General features: G+C 51.0%; 1 protein-coding gene across 2 annotated transcripts in view; it reads left to right on the forward strand.

The window, feature by feature from the left end:
• The window catches only part of RAI2 (retinoic acid induced 2), a 61,148-nt gene extending 54,103 nt beyond the window's left edge, over nucleotides 1-7,045 (forward strand). For both annotated transcript variants that reach the window (XM_039222875.1, XM_039222874.1), the window contains exon 2: nucleotides 5,123-7,045. In XM_039222875.1, the coding sequence (XP_039078806.1) occupies nucleotides 5,147-6,718 (1,572 nt within the window). In that variant the 5' untranslated portion in view covers nucleotides 5,123-5,146 and the 3' untranslated portion in view covers nucleotides 6,719-7,045. The remainder of the gene's footprint in view (nucleotides 1-5,122) is intronic.
• Nucleotides 7,046-13,129: the final 6,084 nt, after the last annotated feature.

The following is a 13,129-nucleotide window of genomic DNA, read 5'->3' on the forward strand; positions in this document are numbered from 1 at the left end:
TGGAGAATAGTCTGAATTATCTGAGCGTTCAAGTGGTTTTGCTTTTTAAATTAAGCCATATATAAAAACGTCATTATAAAAACGTCAATGTGTAAGGAGGCCTGTAGGGTGACAAGAGTGCTTTGTGCAGCCCTCTGGAAGCAGCAGGTCCACCAGACAGGCATGGCTTTTGCAGTGGCGGCTGGCGGAGCACAGATGTGGGGCTGGTCCCTAATTCACTGTCCTGGGAGTTAGGCCCCAGGTCAGCTTCTTCGAGAATGTACCTCCTTATAAGGAAGACAGCACACAGGCAGCTTTGCTTTGGTTTTCTCCTGGGTGTGTCAGAGAAACACAGGACCCCAGGGTGGATTCATTCACATGCCCCTGGCTGGTGAAGGTGGGTGGCTGTCACGTTACCCTCCGTGGTGCCGGTAGGGCCTGACCCTCTGCTTTTGTCACAGTGAGAGCGTGGTGACCTTTGCAATAACTAGTCTCAGGCAAAATTTTGGTCAGACTTTCTGGGTCATGGTTTCATCATTCATAAGCAGAGTCAGGAAGGGGACGGAGATGTGAACTTGACCGCCCCTTCCAGCCTTGATGTGCCACGGTTCTGTGAACGGTGAGCCTGCCCCAGAGGCTGGACAGGAGAAGCCAGACTCAGGAAGGCCTAGTCGCTCATTTCAGGCACCGCTTTGCTCAGAAAGTGTTTCCTGAGCACCTACTATTCCCCAGATTCAGATAGAAAGATGTGGCAATGAGGCAGCCCCTCCCTCCTGGAGAAGCGAGTGAGCAGGCAATCCCAGTGTGAGGGGGAGGCTCGGGACTAGACAAGGGCAAGTTGGGGTGCTGTGTGGGAGCTCAGTGAGGTGGGGGCGAGATCTCAGAGGAGACCACAGAGTCTGACAGATGAGCAGGAAGGAGTTGGTCGGTGACGCAGAGGCCCAGGGGGGCTCCAGGCTAAGGCACAGATCCCAGGGAGAGACTGCCTCAGGTTGACTTAGATCTTGGTGACAGCTAGACAAGTGGTCCACGTAACAATTCTGTGATCCCACAGGTCTCTGAGCCCAACTACGGCCCCAGACATCCTCTCCTCACCCCCTCACTTACCCTGGGCCCTGAGGCTTTTCCCCGGAGTCTCCATCTGGGGGGCACATGGCCTATACTGGGCTGGACCCCAACCCTCCAGCTCCAGCAGCTGGCCAAGGGCCAAGAGACTGAAAGTGATCCACAGATCCAAACTGCCCACTTCCCATCCGGCCACACTGCATTCACTAACCCCGGCCCAGAAACCCCCCTGCCCCTGTCATCATGGGTGTAGTAGGCAAGACAGACGGGTGACCTCATTTAAACCCATTTGCAAAAGATGTTTTGAAAAACCTGAACAAAACGTTTCCTGTCCCCACTGAAGCCATCATGCGCCTTCACTTGAGCATTAGTTGGTAGCTCCTAGGACACTTCCTGATTTGAAGAGTTCTCAGCACACCCACCTCCCCATGCTCTCTGCCTTCTGTCCAGTCACCTTGCTTCTCTCTCATTCTGGGGAGGGAATGGAGACTTGCCTCATGAGCCCTCATCTTATGAGCTGGTTGGGAGCAAGGGTCATTGCTGGGGCTTCCAGCACTGGCTCCTGCAGCGGCTCCACCCACTGTGCCTGCACTGGGCGCTCAGGACCCCAGCGGCCGACCAGAGTCGGGGCATCCATTAGCAGGTAAACGACAAGGGGACCGGAATCAGAAAGAGAAGAAACTTTCTGGGAGGCAGGAGGGTGCATGATGAAGGTAAGGCGACCGTTTCCTTTGCCAGTGTAGCCAAATACCAGCCTCATCTCAGTAGGCCAGTGGCTCTAGGGAAGTGACTGGGGGTGCTCACAGGGCCTACTGCCCAAAGAAAGGAACTCTGGTACAGGGCAAGAAGGCCTGCATCCTTTTGGCCTCGGCCTTTCTGAGATAGATGTCAGGTGGGTGGGCGGGCACCTCAGCACCTGCGAGCTATAGGGAGGCCCTCAGATCTCCTGCTGGGGACTCAGAGCTCTGGGAGCAGGGCTGGGGCAAAGTGGAAAGGAAGCATGGGCCCAATCTCACTTCCCCCTCCTCCCACATGACAGCTGTGGACCTGCCTGTGTGGCCAAAGCAGTCACGGGGCGCCGCATGGGAGATGTCCTCCCCAAAGATAGGAACTCTGGTGACCCTTCGGCTCCTTCCCTGGTGAGAGGGACAAGGAAGGGTCCTGGTGGACAAAAGAGAATAAGCAAACACTTCGATGATTTTCTGGAAAGGACTTGGCCACCACTTTGAAGAAATCTCATGCTCGAGCGCTCTCTTTTACATAGCTCTGTAGGCACATGCACTCGGTGTTGAAGGGGCGGCTGGAGAGCGCTGTTCTTGCCAAGAAACAAAATATATGAATGAGTGTGGCCCTCACAGCTCCCACTGGGAAAAGAAGCCTGGAATTAACCCTGAACACAAATCCCAGCATCAGTGTCCCTTATCCCAGTCACCTAACCTTCCTGTGGAGTCGGTTTTCTCATCAGCAAAATGGGCATACTTAGAGGCCCCTTCTCACAGGGTTGTTCTGAGGTTTAAATAAAGTAATGCATGGAAAGTTCTGAGCATTCTTGGCAGGGGCCTGGCACACAGCAAATGCTCAATCCGTTTTGGCTCTGGCCATCTGTGGAAGGAGCAGGGGCACCCTGTCCTGGCGAGGTCCCCTCCTCACATTCTGAACTGGAAGGTTCTGGAAGGTTCTGGGGCAGTGAGAGGCCTGTAACCAGGGCCAGGTAGGAGAGGAGTGAGGTTTGGCAGGAAGAGGTGAGAGCTGGCACCCGAGCTAAGGTGTGGGCCAAGAGCAGGGGGAAGAAGCCCTGAGAAGTCAGCCTTCTCTGCCTGGGAGGGGGCAGGGGTGTGCGAAGGAGGCAAAGAAAGAGGCTGGGGCGGCCATCTTGTCCAGAAGGGTGGATAGGTGCCGCCCCTTACAAGCAAGCAATCTTCAACTCAGAGGAAGCCCGAAGATGGCACAGAACATGTCTTGACCTCTCCCAGTAGTTGCTTTGAAAGCCATCAGAAGCCACCTCAGATGGGTGGCCATGGGTGCCTTCTCTTTCCATTGCTATCCTTGTCCTCACCGGCACCACCCCAGTGTCCCTTTAGCCTTTGTTCACCCCTCCCTGAGAGTCCTGGCCACTGTGAGGGACAGGGCAGACCCTTCCGGAGGAGACCCTAGGTTCTCAGGTCCTTTACAGGGCTACGAGCAAGTGGCCACCCACGCTTTGTCCTGCTGCTGTTGATGCCTCTCCTGACGTAACTTTGAGGCCTTCTCACACTAGCAAATCTCTGTCCATTGAAAGACGTGCGCCACTGGACTGTAAACTCCACCAAAGCAGGAACCTTGTCTGTCAGGCTCACGGCAGCATCTCCAGCCCCCAGCAAAGTGCTGGTGTGCAGTAGGCGTTGAGTGGATCAGTGGGTTGAATCAGTGAAAGAATGAATGCATGAAGGAATGGGTGAACAAATGATATTTTCTGGGCTAACTCAGGGAAGTTTCCTCTCAGGAAAATCCAGACCCTTCCATTGGGGCAAGCCCCCTCAGCTGCCCTGGCATGGGCTGCCTGCCTACTGTGCCCCAAAGGCATTATTGGCCAGCGCGCTGAGTCCCCTTCTGGTTTGCAGGGGACGCCCTGCCCCTAGGGAGCCGGGCTCTAGAGCCCTCCATCAGAGGCACTAGTGTGCACCCTGCCGACGGTGTTACCAGCTAGTCCTCCCCAAAGTAGTTTGCATAGCATCCTTCTGCTTGTCACCCTTCCTCCTGCTTCAGAGAAGGTCCTTGTTCTGTGCATTTGACACATTTCGATTGTCTGGAAATATCAACGGTTGTTCATTTGTTAAGCCGTCTTTCTGTAGTGAGGCCTTGTTTGTTTATTTCTATTCCTATGGTCTGCTGGGCGGTCTGTCATACGGGTTGTGGAGGGCATGTTGGTAACTTGGGGGTGAGGAGAGGAGGACGCGCGATGACCCCTGGACTAAAGTCTACACAGCTCCAACAGGTGAGGTGGAGAATCTGAGTTGCCCCAGGCCTGCCTGGCAAGCCTGAGGATTATTGAATTATTATTGAGCCCAACCAGACTCCAGGCCTGCACAGATCCCTGAGTTAGACATGGTGCCTGCCTTCTCCATGGTAACGAGGCTAAATATGGACGCGTTTCCATGGAGAGTCCTATCGCAGCTGCAGCCCTGCTTCCTCCAGGAAGCACCCGTGCTGGGTTCCATGGGCCTCTCAGGAGGCGGTCAGGGGTGCTGGGGATATCAGGAAAGAGTATCTCCCCTTTGAAGACGTTTGCTTCCAACAAGTGTTCCATGTCCTCAGCTCCTGGGATCAGCATTTTCTCCCCTTGACAACTAGACGTTAGGAGAGGTCACGAGTCATGCACATGAGCTGATTGGGGGAAGCGACGCTGGACCATATGAGCACTCGTGCAATTACCCCGTCTCCACCTGGTGCCATGGAGAGGATTTGCCTGTTATGGGGAGGGACGGGGATAGCGTTGGTCAGAGGAAGCCTGTGAGACAACTGTGCCGATCCATGTGCAAATGCATTGTTCTTCTTTCCATCAAGCTTCTTTGGGAAGAATGATTGCTTAAAAGAGTTCTTAAGATGGTTTCCATAACTGGGACGGCCCTCTTCCACTCTCTTAGAATGTCCTAACATGACAGGATCTTAATTTTGTTCTTAAAGTAAAGGAAGTAAATCTTTGCTGCTCATTTGCATGTGAGCAAGTCAAGTCTCCATGTATCTTAACCATTCCAATGGCAACGTGGAATGGAACTTTATGCTTGGCGAAAGCTAAACATATAAGCTGAGTATTAGGCTTAGAAATACTCTGTTTAACCTCTCTCGGCTGTTTAGTCATTACATCATCTTTGTTTATAGCTTAGTCGTCTGTTAAATTGGGCCTCTCCAGGCACAGCTGATCATTCGGGTGTGTTTGTATATATTAGGCAATATCTATAGCGTGCATGTGTACATAGGGGGACGGGTGTGCTCTGCGGTTCACCGAGATACGGAGACTTTTAAAAGACGTGGCGAGAGCACTTAAGGCAATTGTAAGTCGTCTCTGATGGAAGGTTCATGTTATGATCCTGCCTTGCAGGCCCAGTGGCATCAGAGCCAAGTGATGGATGATCTGCAGTCCCAGAACCTTTCCATGGACATGACTGACTCCTCTCCTGCCTTGGCCAATAACAGACTGGAGAACGGCATGGCCCAGCTGATCACCACCGAGGCCTGGAACATCAACTCCACGGACCTGGTAAAGAAGGCCCTGGTGACCGTGCCGGCCCCATCCATCCTGAACCCCCCGGCCGAGTCACAGGGCGGCATGGCTCTGAAGGTGGCGGCCACTGTGCTGCAGCCCCTGTGCCTCGGGGAGAGCCCGGTGGTGATGCCCATTCACATGCAGGTGGAGGGAAGCCCTGCGCCCGAGCTCAACCCTAACGGCCATGCCGCCTATGTCATGACCACGCAGGGCCCCGTGCAGCTGCCGGTGGTGCTGGAGCAGCACGTCTTCCAGCACCTCAACTCCCCTCTGGTCCTGCCGCAGGAGGCCCCGTGCTCCTCCAGCGCGATCCACAACAACCTGTTCCAGGGAGCCGAGGACCCCGAGGCCCGGCCGCAGCTCCTGGACCTGCGGCTCCCCAGCCGGCCACAGGAGCCCACGCTGCCGTTTGAAGCTGTGCTCCAGAATTTGTTCCCCTCGCAGGGCGCCCTCGGCCCTCCGCCCTGTCAGCCTCCTCCTGGATACGCCCCTGTGCCCCCACAGCCCTTTAACTCTCCCCTGTCCCCCTTGGTCCCCCCGGCCACCCTCCTGGTGCCCTACCCTGTGATCGTCCCCTTGCCCGTGCCGGTCCCCATCCCCATCCCCATCCCTGTGCCTCAGAGTCCTGAATCCAAGCTCAGCTCCGGTTTCCCCAAGCCGCCATCTTCTTTTGGCCTACACCCCTTCAAAGGCACCCCGAGCCCTCTGGAGAAGGAGGAACTGAAGCCCTTCGATATCCTCCAGCCGAGGGAGTACTTCCAGCTCAGCCGCCACACGGTCATCAAGATGGGGGGTGAGAATGAGGCCCTGGACCTCTCCATGAAGTCCGTGCCCTGGCTTAAGGCTGGCGAAGCCAGTTCCCCCGTCTGCCAGGAAGATGCGGTCCTGGACCTGTCGCTGGCAGCCCACCGAAAATCTGAGCCTCCTGTTGAGACACTGTATGACAGCAGCGGCTCAGTGGACAGCCCAGGTCATGCCGGGGGCATGGAGGTGCCCTTCGGCCCTGCCACCGCCCACGGGGCCTCGGCTGTGATAGATAGCCACGTGGGAGGCAGCAACCCCGCCCAGCTGCCTAGCCAGCCCAGCCAACCCGGCGGTGAGGTCAAAGCTGAAAATCACATGGAGATCGTGAGTGCGTCCCAGGCGGCCAAGGTTATCGTCTCGGTGGAAGATGCTGTGCCTACCATCTTCTGCGGCAAGATCAAAGGCCTCTCGGGCGTGTCCACCAAAAACTTCTCCTTCAAAAGAGAAGACTCCGTGCTTCAGGGCTACGACATCAATAGCCAAGGAGAAGAGCCCATGGGAAGCATGGAGCCCCTTAGGAAACCCGTCAAAAACAGGAGCATAAAGTTAAAGAAAGTGAACTCCCAGGAAATACACATGCTCCCGATCAAAAAACAACGGCTGGCCACCTTTTTTCCAAGAAAGTAAATAATGGCTTTTTAAAATTTTTATGATAATAATATGGGGAAAGGTGCATTGGTTTTATAAAAAGGCATTTAAAACAAATTATCTTTGTTAATTATTTTGGGGAGTAGTTGGGAAGCGGGAAGGCGAATTGGCTCTAGAGGCCCTGTAAGCTAGTATTGTTTTCTTTTTTAATTTTTGACTTTTCACAAATGAGTAAATAAGAGCAACCTATTTTTCAAGCAGATTGCACATTTTTTGCAGCTTTAATGGAATATTGGGTGAATCAGAGGGGTAAAAAAGCTATTTTCATTGCCACAAAGTGCTTTGATGATGTAATACCTAATAAAGGGTAGGATGAATATTTCACAATAAATGTTTGTTTGCACTAATTGGTTGCAGCATTCTATCATTTTTTAAATTTTCATTCCTTAACTGGTGTGGTTTGGCCAAAACTGTTGCTTGTAAAGCGCTACAAGTTCTCTGTGTTTTGAGACCTAAGCTCTCCAGGCACATGGGGCAAAGAAGAATTATATTGGCCTATGCCACCATGAAAGGAAGACTAGGAATATGTATGGACTGGAGCAAGCCACTTTCCCCTCTAAACCTTGCTTTCTTCATTTGTAAAACTGTGGCACAGACAAGGAAGAGATGGGGAGGTGAGTTTCAAGCACCTGAGGCCCTTTCCAGTTCACATAGACCCTGGGTGTGGAGAATTCTGTGTCTGACCCTTCCATAGACCAAAGCAGACAAATGTGTCTAAAAGGAAAATTTACCTGCTTCCTCCCCACCCCACCCCCTCAGAATTTAGCTGGAGAGGACCTTCTTTTCAAAGGCAATAAGAGCATTGTTCTGAATGACTGGAAATCTTGCAAGCCAAAAATATTACTGAGGACCCCTCAGAATGAGAGGTAAGTCCTTTGCTGGTGGATTAGGAGATGCCCCAGAAATGTTCCTGGCTTGGGGTAGAGAGACACTTGGGAGTGGGGTCGGGAAGGGAAGAAAAAGTCGCCCCTCGTTAGTTTAGCCCGGTGGTTCTCAACTGGGGGTGATGGTGCCTCCCCAGGGAACATCTGGCAATGCCAGGAGACACTTTTGGTTGTCACAGCTGGGGAGGATGCTACTGGCCTCTGGTGGGTAAGGAAGGGGGTCATTGCTGAACATCTCACAGGCGTGGGACCTCCCCCTCCCCCCCCCACATACACAGCAGCAGGTGATCCGGCCCAAACATCGGTGGTGCTGAGGCTGAAAACCGTCAGCTCAGCCATTTCTCGGTGGATGGAAGCGAGGCACCTGGATGAAGAGAACAGCGTAAAGCCACCCCTGCAAATGAGGCAGTTCAAGTGCACATTTAAGCTAGATCTGCTAGGCGGCACATCACACTTGTGTCTGAAACTGTGCTGGCGACAGACTGATGATGGCATGCCTGCTTTTAAACTTAGAGCTCTTTCTTTCACTTCTTGCAATTAGTATGTATCCAGCTGTTACCGTGAACATGAACAGGAGGAAAAGCAGTTGCAAGACTGTTCTTTTATTACCAGGCTCTCCGTGTATAGGGTTACCATTTCAGCTGGTGCTGTACTGAACACCCAGAACGGCTTTTCTTTTTCCTGCTCTTTTCCTGTGCTGTTAAAATTTATTTTTCAAAGTGCGACGTGGTGGTAATCACCAAACAGCCGTTGCTCGTCAGGCTAGCTAGTCCCGTTCAACGGCACCAGCCAGACCCCATCCCTTCTGCCTCCACACAGCACAGGCTTTTTCCATGTGTACGCCCATGGTGGGTTTCTGGCCATGTTTCCTGAGCACGGCGTGTGTGTTCTCGTCTCAGCGATAACAACACAAACGTGCCTGGGGGCTTGCACTTGCCGTTCACCTGATGTCTCTTCTCACCACGTTTGTGGTTGTCCCCACTGCCTCTGCTGCGCAGGGCAGCCTTCGTACACCAGCCAGCAGGGCCCCGCTCTTCACAGCACCCTGGGAAGACCTGCTGCTTACCTGCCTTTGAGGGAACAGGATTCTCGATTTGGCCTTTAGAAGAAGCCAGTGCTTAAAGCTGCGTGACATATAGGTGGAAAGGAAGGCATTTGCAGCCTCTAATTCCATTATAAACCTCAAGCCACAAAGTTCTCTTTGATGTGTCTGGAAATGCCCCTTTCTCCTCAGACATCAGTACTGGTTGGGTGAAAATTGTTGGCTCCACAGCCAGCCGGGGTGTGGAGTCAGCACGGGCTGCCCCCTACCCTGGGCTGGACTCCCACCCCCCCCACCCCCCACCCCCCCGTGCTACACTTAGCCCCAGGCCCTGCCATTCGTGGCTGGGGGGCGGGAGGGAGGGCTTCGGGAAGAGGCCGCTGTGGCATGAGGAAACCTGCCTACTGAGGTCTGTGAGGGCCGCACACGGTGTTGTCTAGGGACCGGGCTTGTGCCACTGGGTCAGTGATACCCTCTGCCTGCCCCCCTTCCCAGGCTTTGATGGAAACTGGAATCCACTTGGCTACCTGCAGTCCAGGGAATGAGGAGAAGAACAAAGGCCTTGTTGCTGTGGCCAAGGTGAGCCCACAGTTCCTGGTGGTTCGGTTCCATGCCCCCTCCCGAAGCAGAAGTTCGCAGCCTTTCAACACAAACTTTATGTAAGAATGATCAGCCTGGAACCATGGGTCCTGGTCTGAGGCATGTGATCCCCACAAGGGTCATGGGGGTGAGGGGGCACTGGCAAACTTCAAGCCCCATCATTCTTCTGCTTGATTCAGATAGCTTTGCTTGCTTACCTCCCCACCCCTCACGGGTGTCTCCACCCCTTTCAGATTTCAGCGGGATTTCTCTCAGACTCTTTCTCATGACTTATTTTCCCATTTCTTCTAAAAAAATGTTTGGGCCAGCTAGCCTAAAGAATAGCTTCTCAGATTCTTTTAGGAAATAGACTTAGTCCCCAGGAATGTTGATATTTGCTCAGACTTGTCAAGCAAGATGGCTTCAGCTGGCTTCAGTTCAGAAATGATAAAAAACTGGAATGAGTTACAAAAATCCATATTTGGGGGTAGTGATCCTCCTGGTAAAATAAAAACTAGAGGGAAAAATGAAAGATCTAAAGATGATACAGTTACTGTCCTAACCAAGGAAGTCCTTGACAGTGAGTAGGAAATTCTAAAGTGAGGTCAAAGATTTGTTTAGATTCAGATGCAAAGCTCTCATATTTTAAGAATGAAAAAGTACATCTACAGTGGTGAAAACTCCCAGCAAAAGGAGGAGGGGAGGAGAGAGGGAAGGAGGGAGGGACGGAGGAAAGGAAGGAAGGAAAGAGAGAGGGAAGGAAGGGGGGGGGGAAGGGAGGAAAGGAGGGAGGGAGGGAGGGAGGGAATGGTAGCCAACTACTGAGAAAGGATGTCAATACAGTGATTATCTTCATAAACAGCATAATTAATAGAGCAGGAAAGGATTCAGATTCCATTTTATGAGTGAGGAAATTGATGCTCAGAAAAGTTTTCTGCTTTCACTTTTTAAGTATCAACAACTTAAAAATACGTACTTTGCAATGATTCTTAAATATCAGGTTTGAAGCCCAATGAACCCACAGGAATTTGGATCCTTTGGGGACAAAACCCAGTATGAATTAGTGAAGAGTCTGAATTACAGATTTTTTAAAAATTATTTTCGAGACCATTCCAGTTGACTGGAATGCTCAGAGCACTTGGTACAATTGTAAAGGGGAGATTTCAAACTGAAGGGTGGCGATGCCAAGCCTCTAAAAGCCACACTCAAAAGCTGCTAAGCTGAAAACTTTAACAGCAGGGAAAAAAGCGTGAGAGGTCATTCTGGCCGACTTTACTCCTCATTAAATAAAAAAGGCAGTCTTCCAGAACAGCTCACTACCACCAGGTCGAATAACTGACCTCCCACATCAGCGAAACAAAATAGGGTGTATTTGGGGTCCTCAGGGTGCCATTTTAATAAATTGGTATTTATTTTAATGAACGTATTGGTTGCTTTTATAGTAAGTAGCATACCTGAGTGGTGGAAAGAACTAGTTCCAAATATTGCAAATAATCCAGCTGAAACTGTTATTAGACAAAGGGATTTCTAAGCAAAGTGAGATTATAGCAATGCCCTGCTGAAGTTAGGAACAAGTTCAAGTTAAAGGAGATGACTGTTGAGGTTTACTATATTAACCCAACTCGTAGGTTATTTTCCATCTAACTAGGGTTTAGATATACACTCAAAAAGTGTAGGCTCATCCTGCTGATAAAGATAAGTCACCTGGAAACTGTCCACCCTCTGCTTAAATAATTTTTTTAAATCTAAAGTTTGATAACCCAGTCAATTAGTAAGAATGTAATGAACCCCTCTACATCAATAGCCCCATGCTTGTCAGTCCCGAATGGTACTGGAAATTCAGTTTTGTTTATACTCCCTTCAGATACGGGCCTTGGAGAGTTTTTTGGTTTTTTTTTTTCAATGCAGAAATTTTCATTAGGTCACATTTCAAGCCGTGGTAAGAAACACCACAATGAACAGACCAAATTCTTCAAAAGCAGGAACTGAATCTTATTTCTTTGCCTCAAGGTTGCTCCACTTTGGCACTATTAACATTTGGGACTGGATGGTCCTCTGTTGTAGGGCCCTGTCCTGGGCACTCTAGGATGTTGAGCAGCATCTCTGGTCTCTCCCATGAGATGCTAATAGCCCCCCTCCCACCTGCCCCCCATCACCCCAGTTGGGACAACAAGAATGTCTGCAGGCATTGTCAAGAGTCCCCTGGAGGGCAAAGTTCCCCCTGGTTGAGAACTACCGTTTTATCCCCAGGGTTTGTCTTATTATACCCGGTCCACAGCGGAAGCTCATAAACCCTTTGCAGAAAGAATTTAATCAAAAAATGATCTGGAATAGAGACCTGTAGCTGGTATCCCACTCCTATTTTCTGGTTTACCACCACATGCCTGATCTGACCAGGAAACTATCATTTGGAAACTCAGTTCATCCGTCCAAAGGGCCATCACTCATCCAGCTTGTAACAGGGCCCTCTAGAAGCTTCTCCCTAGAAAACGGGGTTCAGCAAAACTATTCCACCTCCCAAGAAGGGCTGGAACTCAGCCAGTTCTGAAGGGATGCCTCACCAACACCATGAAACGTGAAGGACCCGTTACTCAAAATTCACCCTATCAAGACCGTTCATCAGTCTTATTTGCAAGGCAGCATAACCCAGGAAGTTACAAACATCGCCAGGAAGTGTTTTTCTTTTTCCTCATGTTTTATCTGAATTCTTGATGCGCTTGAGCCTAGGCTTTTGCTTGTCCTTAATGGCAACAGAAGCCGAGCCTCCTCCTCCTAGTAGATCTCTATCGAAACACCAGATCTTTCCATGGCTTCCTTCCTTTGGACTCAAGTCCCATCTCCTCTCATGCTCTCTGAGCTCCTACTATGTAGTCCTTTCGTCATCTGGGTTGCTCTTTTCCCAGTTTCTCCGACTACTTTGTAGAGTCAAAAACTCCAAGGAGGTGACTGAAATGTTCTCAAATCGACTGTGGTGATGGTTGTACAACTCTATGAATATACTAGAAGCTTGAATTGTACCCTGTAAGTGGGTGAATTGTATGGTATGTGAATTGTATCTCGGTAAAGCTGTTATCTTTTGAAAAATAATGAAAGAACCCCAGATCGAAATTGGGAACTGCTTGTGGGTTCCAGCAAAGCCGCCTAGAGCTAACTAGTTCCTTCTCATCTTTGGCCAGTTATGTACCTCTGGTAACATAACTCCACTTCCCATTGGGCCCTGACATCTTTGATTAGTTATTTCCTGTTTACACCTCCTCATTTCCACTTGGACCCCGCCCATCTGACTCTCCCAGGCTTCTCTTTACCGTCAGAACTTTGCTTGGAGCATCATCAATCCATGTCTCATTTCTCTGAATCTGGGGTTCCTTCTTCCAACTGGTTTGCCTTGAATAGGCCTTCCCAGGTCTTTCGCTCAGTCCTCACCAGTTCTCTCCCAGGGTTGAAACTATATTTGGCCACAGCCTCTTCATTCAAGCAAAATCACAAGACCAGTGTATAAAAGAATCACACCACAGCAGCTGCTCTGGTCTGGAGTCCCTCCTGACTGCCGGCTGGCCCTGCGTGCTTGCTTGAGGAGAAGCTGCTACCCAGTGGTGGCACAGCACAGGCCCTAGCACCACAGCCTCCCCCCACCCTGCCCCCAGCACCTTCTCCATCAGGACTCTGGCTGGTAGAGCCATGTGCCTTCTACTGTTTTCTCTTACGTCTTCTCCATGAGCAGAAGGGACATTCGGGGCACGTGTGGCCTAATGACTTCTGAGCGCAGAATTAGGAGACCACGTTCCTGACTATCATTCCCTCTTCCAGAAGGGAGTGGGGGGCTGGGCACCAGCACCAGAGAAACAGTCAAGGACCCAAGCACTATCCTCACAAAGCAAAGACTTA

This window comes from Hyaena hyaena, unplaced genomic scaffold (genome assembly GCF_003009895.1).
Source record: "Hyaena hyaena isolate Hyena2069 unplaced genomic scaffold, ASM300989v1 scaffold_1219, whole genome shotgun sequence".
Classification (NCBI taxonomy): domain Eukaryota; kingdom Metazoa; phylum Chordata; class Mammalia; order Carnivora; family Hyaenidae; genus Hyaena; species Hyaena hyaena.